The 19,512-nt window shown below is 51.3% G+C and overlaps 3 protein-coding genes across 5 annotated transcripts; 1 reads left to right on the forward strand and 2 right to left on the reverse strand.

Annotated features, from left to right (window-relative positions):
• The first annotated feature begins 148 nt into the window (after positions 1-148).
• On the forward strand, positions 149-3,122 carry LOC129583965 (dimethylaniline monooxygenase [N-oxide-forming] 4-like). Of its 2 annotated transcripts, none has more exons than XM_055476031.1 (6): positions 149-575; positions 984-1,122; positions 1,180-1,319; positions 1,456-1,633; positions 1,870-2,328; positions 2,517-3,122. In XM_055476031.1, the coding sequence occupies exons 1-6, from the start codon at positions 259-261 to the stop codon at positions 2,871-2,873; spliced, it is 1,590 nt and encodes a 529-aa protein (XP_055332006.1). In that variant the 5' UTR covers positions 149-258; the 3' UTR covers positions 2,874-3,122. The 2 variants fall into 2 exon arrangements, with proteins under 2 accessions (XP_055332006.1, XP_055332008.1); XM_055476033.1 differs by lacking the exon at positions 149-575 and adding an exon at positions 775-866 and having other exon boundaries at positions 1,870-2,330.
• Positions 2,864-8,189, reverse strand: LOC129583964 (mucin-2-like). Of its 2 annotated transcripts, none has more exons than XM_055476030.1 (6): positions 7,953-8,189; positions 7,271-7,778; positions 6,705-6,864; positions 4,537-6,622; positions 4,313-4,456; positions 2,864-4,104 (listed from the first exon to the last, which is right to left on the reverse strand). In XM_055476030.1, exons 1-6 carry the CDS (start codon positions 7,998-8,000, stop codon positions 3,358-3,360), a joined length of 3,693 nt encoding a protein of 1,230 aa, XP_055332005.1. In that variant the 5' UTR covers positions 8,001-8,189; the 3' UTR covers positions 2,864-3,357. The 2 variants fall into 2 exon arrangements, with proteins under 2 accessions (XP_055332005.1, XP_055332004.1); XM_055476029.1 differs by having other exon boundaries at positions 4,295-4,456.
• A 649-nt stretch (positions 8,190-8,838) lies between these two features.
• On the reverse strand, positions 8,839-19,454 carry LOC129584095 (mucin-5AC-like). The gene is made up of 8 exons (XM_055476199.1): positions 19,154-19,454; positions 18,689-18,895; positions 14,087-14,293; positions 13,622-13,828; positions 12,182-12,388; positions 10,745-11,923; positions 9,620-10,579; positions 8,839-8,846 (listed from the first exon to the last, which is right to left on the reverse strand). Exons 1-8 carry the CDS (start codon positions 19,452-19,454, stop codon positions 8,839-8,841), a joined length of 3,276 nt encoding a protein of 1,091 aa, XP_055332174.1.
• Positions 19,455-19,512: the final 58 nt, after the last annotated feature.

The following is a 19,512-nucleotide window of genomic DNA, read 5'->3' on the forward strand; positions in this document are numbered from 1 at the left end:
TTATTACCTATACTAACGACCCGGAAACAAATAAATGCAGTGATATTAATGACATGACAAAATGCGGCATCGTAATGCCACCGGCACAAACGCAAATCCGCTACATATAAGCCATTCCAAAACACAGCATCAGCCATGCAACAGGCAATCACAATCATTGTTTGTATACAAAGAACTTGTTATCTGATTATCCATCCCGAGTCGAGGGAAAACGCCACATTGTGAGTGTATTTAAAGAGTATCCAATCTCCAGCGAAGATGCCTTTTTCACGCGATACCACCGGCAGCCGGCAGGTTTTGCGTGCTTTCGCCCGGCGATTATCCGAACTCGTAAGCATGGCGCAAGCCGACGACGGGCAGAGTAGCCGACGACCTTTAAAGGTCGTGATCATCGGTGCCGGTGCGTCGGGATTGTGTGCCCTGCGACATTTTGCCAACGATCCAAGATATGATTGCGTCGCGTACGAGCAATCACCGGCCATCGGTGGGATTTGGAACTATCCGGAAGGATGCGAGGAACACCCCAATGCTCCCCCAACATCGCCGTACTACTGTCGCACGTATCGCGACTTAATGTAAGTGATGCCGCTGCATTCAGACTACGGTTTTCTTAGAAAAACCCGTAGACGCAGTAACGGTTTGTCATTTTACTGCTGGTTTCCCGGTTTCGTTATTTATGAGTATATCACGTGTACGACGCACTGTTTTCCGCCGGAGGTTAGTTTGTGTCATCAATGCACTAGACAAAACACAACAATCATATTATTAACCTGATCGTAAGATTTCACACAAATTCTGTTTTACAAGAAGCTGAAGTCTCTGGCAAAAAGTTATTAATATCAGCCGGCAAAGATTATTGTTATATGGTACTTAATACTCGTATTTCTTAGTAAAAATGTGTACGAGCTTGCTGTAGCGCCTCTTTGAATATCGTATCAACGCGTTTCATTAGCCGGCATTTCCTTAATTACATGAATTTGTAGGACAAATTCCCCCACTGCACTAACCCACTTTCCCGATTATCCGATGCCACCAGACACTCCAAATTTCGTACATCGGGAAGTTGTGGTGCGCTACCTAAACGAATACTGCGACCATTTTGATATCCGGAGCTGGATAAAGGTCAGTCACTTTGCAGTTCACGTAGCCAGATTTTGCAGAAAAATAGTTTTATTATAGCTTCGCCATCAAGTTATCCGTATTGAACCTGTGGAAAATCTTAAAGATCCAAACTGGCCGAAATTCCATGTCACCTCAATGGATTTAGAGACTGAAAAGACTGAACAAGTTGTGGCAGACATTCTCTTGATATGCAACGGGTACGCAGGGTGTGGTGCAGTGCAAATGACTTTACAACTTTCTTCTAAGAAACTGCTGTATATCATATTCTAATAATTTTCAGGACGCAACTTATGCGGATATCATTATTTGACATTAAATATCTATTTTGTTTAGGCATAATGGAAAGCCCAATATTCCGCTCCTGCATAATATCGAACAGTTCAGAGGATCGGTCATCCATAGTGCGGAATACCGAGTACCGGAAGTCTACCAGAACAAAAATGTGGCCATTATCGGAGGAATGGTTTCTGCTAATGATATCGCTTGTGCGCTGCTACCAGTTGCTAAAAAGGTAAATATTTATGCTAAACATAATAAAAATTGAATTTTTCATAAACATTATCAGCCTTGAAAGGTTTTAAAGATAAGTTACGCACCGTACTGAAAAAAGCTAATATATGGTATTAGCATTTTATTTAAATACGGTACGGTACGACTATAATTACTTATCAGCAATATGGTTTTAGTATAATATCTGTACTTGTGTACGCTCATTTATGCATTACATAGCTGTGCTATTTGTTTTAGATCATACTGTGTCGACGTGTTTTTCAAGAAGTTTACAGAAAGAAATTTTTGCATGTGTTGGAAACCACATCGGCCGTGACTTTTGGATCAGACCACATCATTCTGGAGGATGGCACGAAAGAGAACATCGATGCAGTTATCCTAGCCACTGGATTTGACTACGATTTCCCATTTTTGACACCGGAATGCCGAACGGAGATTCTGCGTGGACGTGTTAAACCGTTGTACCGACATTTAATCCATTGTGAGTTTCATTCGATGGCTTTCGTTGGCCTGTTCAACGTGGTTCCCTTTCTTGCCGCCGGTGCCGATCCGCAGATCCAGTACTACAAAGCTGTCGTAGAAAGAACGGTTAAACTTCCTCCAGTCCCGAAAATGTTTGCCGAAGTGGACGAAGAGTTCAGTCAACGTTTGGCCAAGGGTTTCAAACCGCACTGGGCCCATAAAATGATCAATCAGGTGCTTGTTACATATTACATAAGCAAAGATTGCATACACTTATGCAGATGCAGACTACAATATACAGGTATATGTAGCTAACATCCGGTGATACTTATAATATTACAAACCGATTATGAGAAATTAGTAATCGTTCTATTTTACACTACCTAGTCGAAGCGTAAAGTCATAGTGGTGCTTTTATTTAGGTTTGGCCGTACATTGACACACTGGCTAAAGAAGCCGGTTTCCCCACCCACAAAGCCGGTTTTCCCGCCATGTACAAAGATAACGTGGAGTGCATTCTCAAGGCACCGTGGGAGTACCGCGACATGGTCGAAGAACGAATCGCGGCCGAGCGAGAACGAGCCAATCGCGAAGGTCGCCGATTTTCCCAGATTTACGGCATCCCCAATAGCGAACCCCTGGAAGCGAAAAATGCCGAACTGGGCCGAGGCGGATCAAAAATTCCGGACATGTCGAGCGTACCGGATGGACGTAGAATGTCAAAACCACAGATACCAACCGGCGAACGACGACCTTCCCTTATGCAGGTTAATGAATAGAAAAGCAGTTTTATGCTGGGGTCATCGAGTGGGGGATGCAGTTAGAAACGTTGTGGTTATCGGACTGAGCAATATCCATTATGTTATGCTTATTCAATGAATAATCGATATCTTTCATTATTTGCTTTGCTGGGTGTTATTAATTTTGTCAATGTTCTTGCACTGAAATTTTTAACAATGTAGGTGCACATATCATTCGCTTTTTAGCTAGGGTGTTAAATAAGATCCATTAAACTTGATTATTCGTTAGACTGTTCAGTAATCGTAATCACGTTTTCAGGTTTGTTATGAGCTTGTAACAAGGTTTGAAATTTCGAAACAAAAAACATGTATAAAATACAATAACATATAATATACGCATTCATGCACTTGACGAAACGAAACAGACTAGTATGAGCATTATGACAACGTTAACGAAGACCTTTTATATTAACATCTAGCGATATTGAACTTTTCCCACGGACAGGCAACAAAAGACAAATGCTTACGATCCTTCCCGTTCCATTTCCGCTTGAGAAAAAGCTGCTTCACTCGGTACACTTGTTCTTGCCGCCAAGTCCATTGTGGTTGGTAGAACCGGTTCGTGGTTGGCTACCGCTTCCACTGTGGAGGCCTCTGTACTGCTCTCCACGATATTTTCTATCGTCGATGGTTCTTGAGGGCCTTCCGCGGTGGTGCTGCTCACCGATTCCGACGACGTCGTAACATCATCAGCGGTAATTTGCATGCTTTCAGTAAATGCCGGATCGGCCATCGTAGTCGATGAGCTGAACTGCGTCTGCTCGGCCGGATTAACCAACCGTTCATCCGGTTGGGTGGGCTCTGAATCGGTACTTGCAGCGCTGGCCTCGGTGCTGGTGTTATCCAATACAGCTTCCGTTGGGTTCCGAGGGGTCGATTCCGACGTGGATTCCTGATGCGTTGGCGTCTCCGTCGCATTACTGATATTAACGGGAGGAGTTGCTTCTGTGACGGCTGAGCGATCGTCTGTTTCGTCATCAGGAAAAGCATTTGTTGATTCCGTTGTCGCCGGTGAGGTTGAGCTGTTGACTTCTGATAACAGCACAGGGAGCATCGTCGTCGATGTTGTTTCGATGCTTGTTGTATCCTGTGTCGAAACAGCTGTTGTTTCCTCCGTTGTGTCGCTTTGCGGAGTTTCCGAACTGGAAAAAGGTTCCCTGGTTTCGGGTACAGTTGTCACCAAAACGACGTCGGCATGGGCATCCGTAGTCTAAACATATCAGAACTGTTAAAGCATGTTACCATAACTGTGCAGAAAGATGAAATTCGCTCGGCAAAGGCTCGTGCCACAGGAATGGGCCAGCGGTTGCGCAAATATATTTGAATTAATTACTTTTAAGTTTGAGAAATACGATGCTGATTGGATAAAATAATGAATTAAAGGATAAACTGAGCCATACTTCAGAATTGACAAATACCGGTAGGCTCCAGGAATCTGTTGTGGGAATCGCTTCAAGTTGTTCAGTTGAATTGTCAAAAGATGGCAGGTCAGTCGGTTGAGTGTCTGTAGTCGCATCACCTGGCGAACTGAAATCAGTGGCTGATGATGTGGCGGTAGAGACCTGCAAATTTAACATACATATTACATTTCTCAAGATTTTCATGTCAGACGTTTAGCTAATATGTGGGGGCGCTCAGATACCTCCTCCATTCCTGGCAAGTATAACCTGAAGGGAATTTTGCTATCCACAGTCCAAGGTAGACTGGATGCCGAAAGATGACCGTAATCGCCAGAAACTGTTGACGTTGATGTGTCAGCTTTGGTTGTGGTGTCAGATAAAACGGTTTCCGCTTCAGCTTCTGTTGCTGTTGAAGATTGGGCATTCAGGCTAGTCGTGAATGCCTCATCCGTCGTCCGCTGTTCGCTTTCCGCTGTTGTATCGGTCACATTTTTAAACGCTGTTGCTGTCTGTTCGGATGCAATGATGTAGGGCGATTCTGTGGGAAAAGTATTTGCGGTCGAAGCAGTGTTGTGTTCCGCAGGCGCATCCGTGATCTCACCGACTGGAATAAGTGCAGTGGACACCCAAGTTGTTGTTAGTGAGTCGTCATCACTTGCCGAAACCAGGTCAGTCGCACCAATGTCAAAGATAACTTCCGATTCCACCACAACGTGATCCGTCGACGTTTTTGCTGTCATATCGTCCGGCATTGACGTCATCAGTTCGGCATGAGAAAGGTTGGGGAAGTCAGCGATAACTTCTTTGGTGGGCATTTGTATACCCAATGCAGTGGATGTGATTTCATAGCTACTGGATGAAGAACTGTCGATGTGTGCAGCCGAAGTTGCTAACGAATCCTCAAACGCTGCGATTTTAACTGGGTCAGCCGTATCAGGAGTATTAAGATCTGTTGAGCGCGATGGTACAGTTTCCTCAGCCGGTGTGCTGCTAGCGGTGACCTCGGTTTTGTCCGACGTTAATTCTGCAGCTGCTGTAGCTGACAAAATTTCCTCCGAGTCATCCCAGCCAAATAATCCAGGCAGCGTGAACGTTTCAACCGTTGTTGACAACTCAGGATTGCTTGGTGTTTGTGGGATGAAGCTGCTCGCCGTAGCGGGCACCGGTTCCTTCGAGACTGAATACTGAGTACTCGTTGTGGCTACCGTCAGCATATCGCTCGGAACCTCTTCTTTGGAAACGGTAGAGTTCATCACGACCAGGGCTGTGCTTTCTTCCGATAAATCCGCCGCAGTTGTGGAGAAATCGGTGGGATTGCCACCTGTAACTGTGGGCAACCTTGAAGTCGGAAAAGTGACATCCATAGGAGAAGTTGGTATAGTTGTTTGTTCTTCCGGAATGGGCGCGGTAGAAGTTTTGGCTGCATTAGCAGAAAAGTGAGTTACCGGTTCACTGGGCATCGTTGTGGCTGTCAGTGTAGTAGTGTCCGTTGTAGACAAATAGGTAATAATAATAGGCGCTTCTGTCGAACCTGTAGTTGATGGAATGGCATTTGGCGCTGCTGTTGTAGTAGTTTCCTTCACAATCTCAAATAGCATAGGAATTCTTTCGGTCACAACTTCCGGTGAAGAGATCTCAGGCGTTGTGCTTGTGCTGCTTGCCGTCGTTTGTATTATTGCTGCATTGCTTGTGGTCGGCTCGGCTTCTCTTGATGAAGTAGCTACTACAGTTGCAGTGCTCAGTTGAAAGATTGCCGGTTTCCGCACAGCAACGGCTTCGACGGTGGTTGTTGCGGTTTCGGCCATCGCTGAAGACCCACCAAAGATTTCCGGCAGTACCTTGATATCTATGGGTTCCGGGTCCGCTGTCACGGATACAAACACGGGTTTTCTGGCGTTGAACGGAGTAGGCTTCACTTTCGGTTTCACTATAACGCGCTTCTTGTTCTTAATTCTGGCAGCGGGGACTTTTTTGATTAGAGGCGCATCGCTTGTCGCCATACTGCGATCCACTGCAACAACAGGCTTCTCGAAAACAGATTTCTTTTTTGGCAGTGTAACCTTCTTTCTGGCTTTGGAGGCTGATAGGGTTTGGTTGACGAAAGTACGGTTACGGACCACACGGAAACGTCCTGATGTGGCTTTTTTGGTCGGTGTCGGAGTGCTGTCGCTTTTCACCGGCGCAGCAGTTGCGGATTTCAAAGCGGAGGCAGTTCGGTTAGTTGGTCTTCGCACTCTCTTTACTGTTCGGTTTACAGTATTGCCGGTTTTGTTGGAAAAACGGGATGACGGCTGCTTGACCTTATTCAGTGTATGGGCGCCCAGGGTTCTGTCCGCAAAACCAAAATATTCGACACTCAAATGACGTTTAAGTACTTGAAAGACCGTGTTAAACGCACCAGGCTGCTTACCGGTTTGCAACTACGGCGTCATCCGTTGTTAGCGCCCGGGATAAAGACTGCGGTCCAGATTTACCGACTTTGCTGGTTGACGATGGTCGTCTAAAGTTGGTTTGAGGAACACGAGGATTCCGGTATTCGGTCAATGAGGTGTTCCTGTTCATGCCGGAGCCTGAAAAACAAATGAGTATAGAAGATTCTTTTTGCAAAAGGTTTTTTTAGTGCCAGTGGGTTGTCACATCGTAGACATATTTAAGATCGGGGGTGGCCGAAACCTAACATGAAAACATGAACAGCTGCGAAATCTTAAGAATATGTTTCTTAATACATGTAAATCGCTAATCTATATTACCACCACGAACTGGCGGAAGTCATAGTAAGGCCCCGTCTTCACCACACAAATAACAAAATACTATCGCAATTTAACTACACCTGCATGAAAAAAGCTTCCACGCACATTATGGAATCCCGTTACAAATCAGTTGATAAATTTTTAAATTGTGGCAACATTCCTGACTTAAACAGATAAGAAAGCAGGTGCGGAACAAAGCAGATTCATATAAGTACAATAATTTTACCTTCATGAGCACCACTATCGTTCAGAAAACGCTGTGGGAAAGGACGGTACACCGACATGGTGGGCGCGTACGGCTGTCTGTGCAGTGGACTGATGAAATCGAATTCCTCTTGGCCGGGTGCGTGCAGATCTGTTAAGTCCGAATCCTGGTGTGTTAAAGTGGTGTTAAACCCACGGGAGCCCACGGGAACACCAAAGGTCTGGTTCCGCAACATGGGATTAATTTCCGGTGGAGAGTAGCGACTGAGTGAGGCTCCGTACGCTGGAATGAACTGCTCCGGCAACACTTCGGGATGTTCTGCCATGAGGTCATGGTGCCCGGCTCCGTATTGTGGGAATGTTGGGCCGACAAATTGGTTGGGTATCGTTCTTTGGTAATCTTGTGATGCAGGAAAAAACTGTCGCGAAACGCGAGAGATACCGGTTTCTGGTTTTGTATCGTTCAGACTGATCGTATTGTGAGGAAGTGGTGTGCCGGATGAGTAGCATAACAGTAGGCTAAAATGCACCTGCAACAGAACACATAAGTTATTTACTTTCCATGAATTTACACGAATAATTTAATTACAATTATTTACATAAACTTACACGAATAATATTTGTATCAATTACCGCTTGCAATATTATAGGTGCTTACTGTAAAGTTAAATAGTAATAAGCTAAATTAGGTAGCGCTGCCATACCATCAGAATTCTTCTCCAAGACCAAGTTGATCCACATTTAAAAGCCATTAGAATGCCTATGGATGGGTAGAGTTGGCGTGGAAAATTAATAATAAATAGAATTAAACGACCAGCCGGTAAAGGAATTCAGTAGTGAACTGCAAATGGCCCACAAAATTGAGCGAAACACATTCGCCGCACAACACTCGGAAGTAGAAATTATGTCTTGAGCATCAACGAATGGGCAGTGGGAAACGGCTTCCAGAAAAGCGTGGCGGCACTCCTAGCTAACAGTTCACAGAATCGAATCATCTTGGCTGCATAATGAATTCAACTGAGAAACTGCTGTTTGTGTTTCCGGTAAGTTTCGTTGGCACGTTTTTATCAATAAGACCCAGAAATGACCGATACAGCGTCATTGTACGTACTGTGCATGTTGATGTAGCTGCTTCGGCCACGTTGAGCTGCATAGCTCAAGTGTACATATCGTCTTGCTGGAACATGTAATTCATAAACCGAAATCGGTGTACTGCACTTGGTACAGATTACAGCTAATCCTAGTTCACATCGTTTGCGTAAACAGTCTCACGGGAATACAGCACGCAACCAGAAAACCGCATCTATACACGCGCAAATGGTATGCAGTTTTTCCATAGCACCGGCTGTCTACTACAGTAGACAACTCATACAGATATGTAATTCTCAAGTATTGATTTTTTGAGCAGCACCGAAGTACCGCTCAGCTCCACTAACAAAAGAACGGCAGCTGCTTTAGGCGCTTTGCCGGGGAATAGCGAATTTTACCAAGACCATTTTCAGTTTCCTCAGTAACCCGGCTAGTGTTAAGGGACAAATTATTACGATGCACCAAAGAATTTATCACTTTTACAAACTTGCAGTGCACTTATTAAAATTCTACAACAAAGCAATGAAATCGTAAATTCTGTAACTAATCTTACGATCTAAGACAGAACGACTGCTCCAGTTAACAAAAATAATTCTTTGGTGCATCGTAATAATTTGTCCCTTAACACTAGCACGAGAAATCTCGTGCAGTACGTACTGTGCCGTTAAAATAAATTCGATAGGCGAGGCATCACATATCTATATTACGTCTGGCGAATTGAGATCAGCAAGGTTACAGGCCAACAAGATTTAATTCCATTTCATACACGGTACACCATCAAAAGCCGTCAATATGTAAAAATCCAAAGATCTTCGGCTAAACGCAGCTGAGTCACTAAAGAAAATGGCAATTCAGTACAACCAAAATAATCGAATGCTTTGAGTTCAGGTACTATGCTCGCGCTCGAGCTCATCCGTAAATTTTGAAGAGGCTGACACTCTAGAACTTCCACGAGACGACAAAGATTCTGGCGCATCTGTCGCTACATCAGTTCCAGCTGCTGCTGCTGCAGTTGTAGGACTTGTACCAAAAGCGGCTGGGGAGTTGTCCGTTGAAGCGGGTGGGGTGAGGTCAGCAGCTGCAGCCGATGGGCTTCCGGCATCTACTGCTGCATTGTCTTTTGGGGCTGCCGTCGCTGCGTTGGTACCGGTTATTGCTGCCGTTGAATCAGACGCTGCATCCGCTTGAGAGCCGTTGGAAAGGCCACCAGCTCCGGCAGTCGCACTCCAAGCATATGGTGCTACAGTGACAACTGGCATCGCTGTTGAAGAGTCTAACGCACCTCCAGTATCCACAACTGTGTCCACAGGAGCTGCCGTTGACGTATCTGCCGGTGTGTCGGTGACCGTTACTGTTGCAGTTGTATCTGGCGCAGCATCGGTGCTGGTCACAGCATCGGTTGACGCGGTGATAGGAACATCTGTTGCTCTTGTTGCGAGGATTGCAGCAGGAGTTGTATCCGGCACAGCATCAGTACTGGTCGGTTCAGCAATAGACACTGTAGAATGGACATCTGTCACAGCGCCCCTGATGGTCGATGCTGCGGTTGTGTCTGGTGTGGCGTCGGTACTGGTCGGCGCGTCAGTGGACATTGCCGAAGGCGTATCTGTCACTGCGTCCGTGATGGTCGATGCTGCAGTTGTATCAATTGCAGCATCGGTACTGGCCTGTGCGTCACTGGACATTGCAGAAGCCGCATCTGCCAACGCGTCCATGATGGTCGATGCTGCAGTTGTGTCTGGTGCATCGTCGGTACTGGTCTGTGCGTCGGTGGACACTGCAGAAGGCGCATCTGTCACCGCGTCCGTGTTGGTCGATGCTGCAGTTGTAACAATTGCAGCATCGGTACTAGTCAGATCGTCGGCGGACATTGCAGAAGGCGCATCTGTCACTGCGTCCGTGATGGTTGCGGCTTCAGTTGTATCCGGCGCAGTATCGGTACTGACCACAGCATCGGTTGACACTGCAGAAGCTGCATCTGTCACTGCATCCGGTAGAATCGATGCTGCGGTCGTGTCTGGTGCGGCGTCGGTACTGGTCGGCGCGTCAGTGGACACTGCAGCAGGCGCTTCTGTCACCGCGTCCGTGTTGGTCGATGCTGCAGTTGTAACAATTGCAGCATCGGTACTAGTCAGATCGTCGGCGGACATTGCAGAAGGCGCATCTGTCACTGCGTCCGTGATGGTTGCGGCTTCAGTTGTATCCGGGGCAGTATCGGTACTGACCACAGCATCGGTTGACACTGCAAAAGCCGCATCTGTCACTGCGTCCGTGATGGTCAATGCTGCTGTTGTGTCTAGTGCGGCGTCGGTACTGGTCGGCGCGTCGGTGGACACTGCAGAAGGCGCATCTGACACCGCGTCCGTGGTGGCCGATGCTGCGGTTGTGTCTGGTGCGGCGTCGGTACTGATCGGCGCGTCGGTGGAAACTGCAGAGTTGGCATCTCTCGGTTGCATCACAGCATCGGTTGACACTACAGAAGGAGCATCTGTCACTGCGTTCGTGATGGTCGATGCTGCTGTTGTGTCCGGCGCGGCATCGGTACTGGTCGGCGCGTCGGTGGACATTGCAGAAGGAGCATCTGTTACCGCGTCCGCAATGGTCAATGCTGCAGTGGTGTCTGTTGCAGCGTTGGTACTGTTCGGCGCGTCGGTAGAAACTGCAGAGTTGGCATCTCTCGGTTGCATCACAGCATCGGTTGACACTACAGAAGGAGCATCTGTCACTGCGTTCGTGATGGTCGATGCTGCTGTTGTGTCTGTTGCGGCGTCGGTACTGGTCTGTGCACAGGTGGACATTGCAGAAGGCGCACCTGTCACCGCGTCCGTGATGGCTGCGGCTTCGATTGTATCCAGCGCAGCATCGGTACTGATCACATCATCGGTTGACACTGCAGAAGGAGCATCTGTCATTGCGTCCGTGATGGTCAATGCTGCTGTTGTGTCTAGTGCGGCGTCGGTACTGATCGGCGCGTCGGTGGACACTGCAGAAGGCGCATCTGACACCGCGTCCGCGTTGGTCGATGCTGCAGTTGTGTCTGTTGCAGCGTTGGTACTGTTCGGCTCGTCGGTAGAAACTGCAGAGTTGGCATCTCTCGGTTGCATCACAGCATCGGTTGACACTGCAGAAGGCGCATCTGACACCGCGTCTGCGTTGGTCGATCCTGGAGTTGTGTTTGGTGCGGCGTCGGTACTGGTCGGCGCGTGGGTAGAAAACGCATAATTGGCATCTGTCACTGGGTCCGTGATGGTCGATGCTGCAGTTGTGTCAATTACAGCATCGGTACTGGTCTGTGCGTCGGTGGACACTGCAGAAGGCGCATCTGTCACCGCGTCCGTGTTGGTCGATGCTGCAGTTGTGTCTGGTGCGGCGTCGGTACTGGTCGGCGCGTCGGTAGAAACTGCAGGATTGGCATCTGTCACTGCGTCCGAGTTGGTCGATGCTGCAGTTGTTTCGATTGCAGCATCGGTACTGGTCAGATCGTCGGTGGACATGGCAGAAGGCGCATCTGTCACTGCGTCCGTGATGGTTGCGGCTTCAGTTGTATCCGGCGCAGTATCGGTACTGACCACAGCATCGGTTGACACTGCAGAAGGAGCTTCTGTCACTGCGTCCGTGATGGTCAATGCTGCTGTTGTGTCTGGTGGGGCGTCGGTACTGGTCGGCGCGTCGGTGGACACTGCAGAAGGCGCATCTGTCACTGCGTCTGTGATGGCTGCGGCTTCGGTTGTATCCAGCGCAGCATCGGTACTGATCACAGCATCGGTTGACACTGCAGAATGAGCTTCTGTCACTGCGTCCGTGATGGTCAATGCTGCTGTTGTGTCTGGTAAGGCGTCGGTACTGGTCTGTGCGTCGGTGGACATTGCAGAAGGCTCATCTGTCACCGCGTCCGTGCTGGTCGATGCTGCAGTTGTAACAATTGCAGCATCGGTACTGGTCAGATCGTCGGTGGACATGGCAGAAGGCGCATCTGTCACTGCGTCCGTGATGGTTGCGGCTTCAGTTGTATCCGGCGCTGTATCGGTACTGACCACAGCATCGGTTGACACTGCAGAAGCCGCATCTGTCACTGCATCCGGTAGAATCGATGCTGCGGTCGTGTCTGGTGCGGCGTTGGTACTGGTCGGCGCTTCGGTGGACATTGCAGAAGGAGCATCTGTTACCGCGTCCGCAATGGTCGATGCTGCAGTTGTGTCTAGTGCGGCGTCGGTACTGGTCGGCGCGTCGGTGGACATTGCAGAAGGAGCATCTGTTACCGCGTCCGCAATGGTCGATGCTGCAGTTGTGTCTAGTGCGGCGTTGGTACTGGTCGGCGCTTCGGTGGACATTGCAGAAGGAGCATCTGTTACCGCGTCCGCAATGGTCGATGCTGCAGTTGTGTCTGTTGCAGCGTCGGTACTGTTCGGCGCGTCGGTAGAAACTGCAGAATTGGCATCTGTCACTGCGTTCGTGATGGCTGCGGCTTCGGTTGTATCCAGCCCAGCATCGGTACTGATCACAGCATCGGTTGACACTGCAGAAGTAGCATCTGACACCGCGTCCGTGGTGGCCGATGCTGCGGTTGTGTCTGGTGCGGCGTCGGTACTGATCGGCGCGTCGGTGGAAACTGCAGAGTTGGCATCTCTCGGTAGCATCACAGCATCGGTTGAGACTACAGAAGGAGCATCTGTCACTGCGTTCGTGATGGCTGCGGCTTCGGTTGTATCCAGCGCAGCATCGGTACTGATCACAGCATCGGTTGACACTGCAGAAGTAGCATCTGTCACTGCGTCCGTGATGGTCGATGCTGCAGTTGTGTCTAGTGCGGCGTCGGTACTGGTGGGCGCGTCGGTGGACATTGCAGAAGGAGCATCTGTTACCGCGTCCGCAATGGTCGATGCTGCAGTTGTGTCTGTTGCAGCGTCGGTACTGTTCGGCGCGTCGGTAGAAACTGCAGAATTGGCATCTGTCACTGCGTTCGTGATGGCTGCGGCTTCGGTTGTATCCAGCGCAGCATCGGTACTGATCACAGCATCGGTTGACACTGCAGAAGTAGCATCTGTCACTGGGTCCGTGATGGTCAATGCTGCTGTTGTGTCTAGTGCGGCGTCGGTACTGGTCGGCGCGTCGGTGGACACTGGAGAAGGCGCATCTGTCACTGCGTCTGTGATGGCTGCGGCTTCGGTTGTATCCAGCGCAGCATCGGTACTGATCACAGCATCGGTTGACACTGCAGAAGGAGCTTCTGTCACTGCGTCCGTGATGGTCAATTCTGCTGTTGTGTCTGGTAAGGCGTCGGTACTGGTCTGTGCGTCGGTGGACATTGCAGAAGGCGCATCTGTCACCGCGTCCGTGCTGGTCGATGCTGCAGTTGTTTCGATTGCAGCATCGGTACTGGTCAGATCGTCGGTGGACATGGCAGAAGGCGCATCTGTCACTGCGTCCGTGATGGTTGCGGCTTCAGTTGTATCCGGCGCTGTATCGGTACTGACCACAGCATCGGTTGACACTGCAGAAGGAGCTTCTGTCACTGCGTCCGTGATGGTCAATGCTGCTGTTGTGTCTGGTGGGGCGTCGGTACTGGTCGGCGCGTCGGTGGACACTGCAGAAGGCGCATCTGTCACTGCGTCTGTGATGGCTGCGGCTTCGGTTGTATCCAGCGCAGCATCGGTACTGATCACAGCATCGGTTGACACTGCAGAATGAGCTTCTGTCACTGCGTCCGTGATGGTCAATGCTGCTGTTGTGTCTGGTAAGGCGTCGGTACTGGTCTGTGCGTCGGTGGACATTGCAGAAGGCGCATCTGTCACCGCGTCCGTGCTGGTCGATGCTGCAGTTGTAACAATTGCAGCATCGGTACTGGTCAGATCGTCGGTGGACATGGCAGAAGGCGCATCTGTCACTGCGTCCGTGATGGTTGCGGCTTCAGTTGTATCCGGCGCTGTATCGGTACTGACCACAGCATCGGTTGACACTGCAGAAGCCGCATCTGTCACTGCATCCGGTAGAATCGATGCTGCGGTCGTGTCTGGTGCGGCGTTGGTACTGGTCGGCGCTTCGGTGGACATTGCAGAAGGAGCATCTGTTACCGCGTCCGCAATGGTCGATGCTGCAGTTGTGTCTAGTGCGGCGTCGGTACTGGTCGGCGCGTCGGTGGACATTGCAGAAGGAGCATCTGTTACCGCGTCCGCAATGGTCGATGCTGCAGTTGTGTCTGTTGCAGCGTCGGTACTGTTCGGCGCGTCGGAAGAAACTGCAGAATTGGCATCTGTCACTGCGTTCGTGATGGCTGCGGCTTCGGTTGTATCCAGCCCAGCATCGGTACTGATCACAGCATCGGTTGACACTGCAGAAGTAGCATCTGATACCGCGTCCGTGGTGGCCGATGCTGCGGTTGTGTCTGGTGCGGCGTCGGTATTGATCGGCGCGTCGGTGGAAACTGCATAGTTGGCATCTCTCGGTAGAATCACAGCATCGGTTGAGACTACAGAAGGAGCATCTGTCACTGCGTTCGTGATGGCTGCGGCTTCGGTTGTATCCAGCGCAGCATCGGTACTGATCACAGCATCGGTTGACACTGCAGAAGTAGCATCTGTCACTGCGTCCGTGATGGTCGATGCTGCAGTTGTGTCTAGTGCGGCGTCGGTACTGGTGGGCGCGTCGGTGGACATTGCAGAAGGAGCATCTGTTACCGCGTCCGCAATGGTCGATGCTGCAGTTGTGTCTGTTGCAGCGTCGGTACTGTTCGGCGCGTCGGTAGAAACTGCAGAATTGGCATCTGTCACTGCGTTCGTGATGGCTGCGGCTTCGGTTGTATCCAGCGCAGCATCGGTACTGATCACAGCATCGGTTGACACTGCAGAAGTAGCATCTGTCACTGCGTCCGTGATGGTCAATGCTGCTGTTGTGTCTAGTGCGGCGTCGGTACTGGTCGGCGCGTCGGTGGACACTGGAGAAGGCTCATCTGACACCGCGTCCGCAATGGTCGATGCTGCAGTTGTGTCTGGTGCGGCGTCGGTACTGGTCGGCGCGTCGGCAGAAACTGCAGGATTGGCATCTGTCACTGCGTCTGTGATGGCTGCGGCTTCGGTTGTATCCAGCGCAGCATCGGTACTGATCACAGCATCGGTTGACACTGCAGAAGGAGCTTCTGTCACTGCGTCCGTGATGGTCAATTCTGCTGTTGTGTCTGGTAAGGCGTCGGTACTGGTCTGTGCGTCGGTGGACATTGCAGAAGGCGCATCTGTCACCGCGTCCGTGCTGGTCGATGCTGCAGTTGTAACAATTGCAGCATCGGTACTGGTCAGATCGTCGGTGGACATGGCAGAAGGCGCATCTGTCACTGCGTCCGTGATGGTTGCGGCTTCAGTTGTATCCGGCGCTGTATCGGTACTGACCACAGCATCGGTTGACACTGCAGAAGGAGCTTCTGTCACTGCGTCCGTGATGGTCAATGCTGCTGTTGTGTCTGGTGGGGCGTCGGTACTGGTCGGCGCGTCGGTGGACACTGCAGAAGGCGCATCTGTCACTGCGTCTGTGATGGCTGCGGCTTCGGTTGTATCCAGCGCAGCATCGGTACTGATCACAGCATCGGTTGACACTGCAGAATGAGCTTCTGTCACTGCGTCCGTGATGGTCAATGCTGCTGTTGTGTCTGGTAAGGCGTCGGTACTGGTCTGTGCGTCGGTGGACATTGCAGAAGGCGCATCTGTCACCGCGTCCGTGCTGGTCGATGCTGCAGTTGTAACAATTGCAGCATCGGTACTGGTCAGATCGTCGGTGGACATGGCAGAAGGCGCATCTGTCACTGCGTCCGTGATGGTTGCGGCTTCAGTTGTATCCGGCGCTGTATCGGTACTGACCACAGCATCGGTTGACACTGCAGAAGCCGCATCTGTCACTGCATCCGGTAGAATCGATGCTGCGGTCGTGTCTGGTGCGGCGTTGGTACTGGTCGGCGCTTCGGTGGACATTGCAGAAGGAGCATCTGTTACCGCGTCCGCAATGGTCGATGCTGCAGTTGTGTCTAGTGCGGCGTCGGTACTGGTCGGCGCGTCGGTGGACATTGCAGAAGGAGCATCTGTTACCGCGTCCGCAATGGTCGATGCTGCAGTTGTGTCTGTTGCAGCGTCGGTACTGTTCGGCGCGTCGGTAGAAACTGCAGAATTGGCATCTGTCACTGCGTTCGTGATGGCTGCGGCTTCGGTTGTATCCAGCCCAGCATCGGTACTGATCACAGCATCGGTTGACACTGCAGAAGTAGCATCTGTCACTGCGTCCGTGATGGTCGATGCTGCAGTTGTGTCTAGTGCGGCGTCGGTACTGGTGGGCGCGTCGGTGGACATTGCAGAAGGAGCATCTGTTACCGCGTCCGCAATGGTCGATGCTGCAGTTGTGTCTGTTGCAGCGTCGGTACTGTTCGGCGCGTCGGTAGAAACTGCAGAATTGGCATCTGTCACTGCGTTCGTGATGGCTGCGGCTTCGGTTGTATCCAGCGCAGCATCGGTACTGATCACAGCATCGGTTGACACTGCAGAAGTAGCTTCTGTCACTGCGTCCGTGATGGTCAATTCTGCTGTTGTGTCTGGTAAGGCGTCGGTACTGGTCTGTGCGTCGGTGGACATTGCAGAAGGCGCATCTGTCACCGCGTCCGTGCTGGTCGATGCTGCAGTTGTAACAATTGCAGCATCGGTACTGGTCAGATCGTCGGTGGACATGGCAGAAGGCGCATCTGTCACTGCGTCCGTGATGGTTGCGGCTTCAGTTGTATCCGGCGCTGTATCGGTACTGACCACAGCATCGGTTGACACTGCAGAAGGAGCTTCTGTCACTGCGTCCGTGATGGTCAATGCTGCTGTTGTGTCTGGTGGGGCGTCGGTACTGGTCGGCGCGTCGGTGGACACTGCAGAAGGCGCATCTGTCACTGCGTCTGTGATGGCTGCGGCTTCGGTTGTATCCAGCGCAGCATCGGTACTGATCACAGCATCGGTTGACACTGCAGAATGAGCTTCTGTCACTGCGTCCGTGATGGTCAATGCTGCTGTTGTGTCTGGTAAGGCGTCGGTACTGGTCTGTGCGTCGGTGGACATTGCAGAAGGCGCATCTGTCACCGCGTCCGTGCTGGTCGATGCTGCAGTTGTAACAATTGCAGCATCGGTACTGGTCAGATCGTCGGTGGACATGGCAGAAGGCGCATCTGTCACTGCGTCCGTGATGGTTGCGGCTTCAGTTGTATCCGGCGCTGTATCGGTACTGACCACAGCATCGGTTGACACTGCAGAAGCCGCATCTGTCACTGCATCCGGTAGAATCGATGCTGCGGTCGTGTCTGGTGCGGCGTTGGTACTGGTCGGCGCTTCGGTGGACATTGCAGAAGGAGCATCTGTTACCGCGTCCGCAATGGTCGATGCTGCAGTTGTGTCTAGTGCGGCGTCGGTACTGGTCGGCGCGTCGGTGGACATTGCAGAAGGAGCATCTGTTACCGCGTCCGCAATGGTCGATGCTGCAGTTGTGTCTGTTGCAGCGTCGGTACTGTTCGGCGCGTCGGTAGAAACTGCAGAATTGGCATCTGTCACTGCGTTCGTGATGGCTGCGGCTTCGGTTGTATCCAGCCCAGCATCGGTACTGATCACAGCATCGGTTGACACTGCAGAAGTAGCATCTGTCACTGCGTCCGTGATGGTCGATGCTGCAGTTGTGTCTAGTGCGGCGTCGGTACTGGTGGGCGCGTCGGTGGACATTGCAGAAGGAGCATCTGTTACCGCGTCCGCAATGGTCGATGCTGCAGTTGTGTCTGTTGCAGCGTCGGTACTGTTCGGCGCGTCGGTAGAAACTGCAGAATTGGCATCTGTCACTGCGTTCGTGATGGCTGCGGCTTCGGTTGTATCCAGCGCAGCATCGGTACTGATCACAGCATCGGTTGACACTGCAGAAGTAGCATCTGTCACTGGGTCCGTGATGGTCAATGCTGCTGTTGTGTCTAGTGCAGCATCGGTACTGGTCAGATCGTCGGTGGACATGGCAGAAGGCGCATCTGTCACTGCGTCCGTGATGGTTGCGGCTTCAGTTGTATCCGGCGCAGTATCGGTACTGACCACAGCATCGGTTGACACTGCAGAAGGAGCTTCTGTCACTGCGTCCGTGATGGTCAATGCTGCTGTTGTGTCTGGTGGGGCGTCGGTACTGGTCGGCGCGTCGGTGGACACTGCAGAAGGCGCATCTGTCACTGCGTCTGTGATGGCTGCGGCTTCGGTTGTATCCAGCGCAGCATCGGTACTGATCACAGCATCGGTTGACACTGCAGAAGGAGCTTCTGTCACTGCGTCCGTGATGGTCAATTCTGCTGTTGTGTCTGGTAAGGCGTCGGTACTGGTCTGTGCGTCGGTGGACATTGCAGAAGGCGCATCTGTCACCGCGTCCGTGCTGGTCGATGCTGCAGTTGTTTCGATTGCAGCATCGGTACTGGTCAGATCGTCGGTGGACATGGCAGAAGGCGCATCTGTCACTGCGTCCGTGATGGTTGCGGCTTCAGTTGTATCCGGCGCTGTATCGGTACTGACCACAGCATCGGTTGACACTGCAGAAGGAGCTTCTGTCACTGCGTCCGTGATGGTCAATGCTGCTGTTGTGTCTGGTGGGGCGTCGGTACTGGTCGGCGCGTCGGTGGACACTGCAGAAGGCGCATCTGTCACTGCGTCTGTGATGGCTGCGGCTTCGGTTGTATCCAGCGCAGCATCGGTACTGATCACAGCATCGGTTGACACTGCAGAATGAGCTTCTGTCACTGCGTCCGTGATGGTCAATGCTGCTGTTGTGTCTGGTAAGGCGTCGGTACTGGTCTGTGCGTCGGTGGACATTGCAGAAGGCGCATCTGTCACCGCGTCCGTGCTGGTCGATGCTGCAGTTGTAACAATTGCAGCATCGGTACTGGTCAGATCGTCGGTGGACATGGCAGAAGGCGCATCTGTCACTGCGTCCGTGATGGTTGCGGCTTCAGTTGTATCCGGCGCTGTATCGGTACTGACCACAGCATCGGTTGACACTGCAGAAGCCGCATCTGTCACTGCATCCGGTAGAATCGATGCTGCGGTCGTGTCTGGTGCGGCGTTGGTACTGGTCGGCGCTTCGGTGGACATTGCAGAAGGAGCATCTGTTACCGCGTCCGCAATGGTCGATGCTGCAGTTGTGTCTAGT

Source organism: Paramacrobiotus metropolitanus, unplaced genomic scaffold (genome assembly GCF_019649055.1).
Source record: "Paramacrobiotus metropolitanus isolate TYO unplaced genomic scaffold, Prichtersi_v1.0 Parri_scaffold0000012, whole genome shotgun sequence".
Lineage (NCBI taxonomy): Eukaryota > Metazoa > Tardigrada > Eutardigrada > Parachela > Macrobiotidae > Paramacrobiotus > Paramacrobiotus metropolitanus.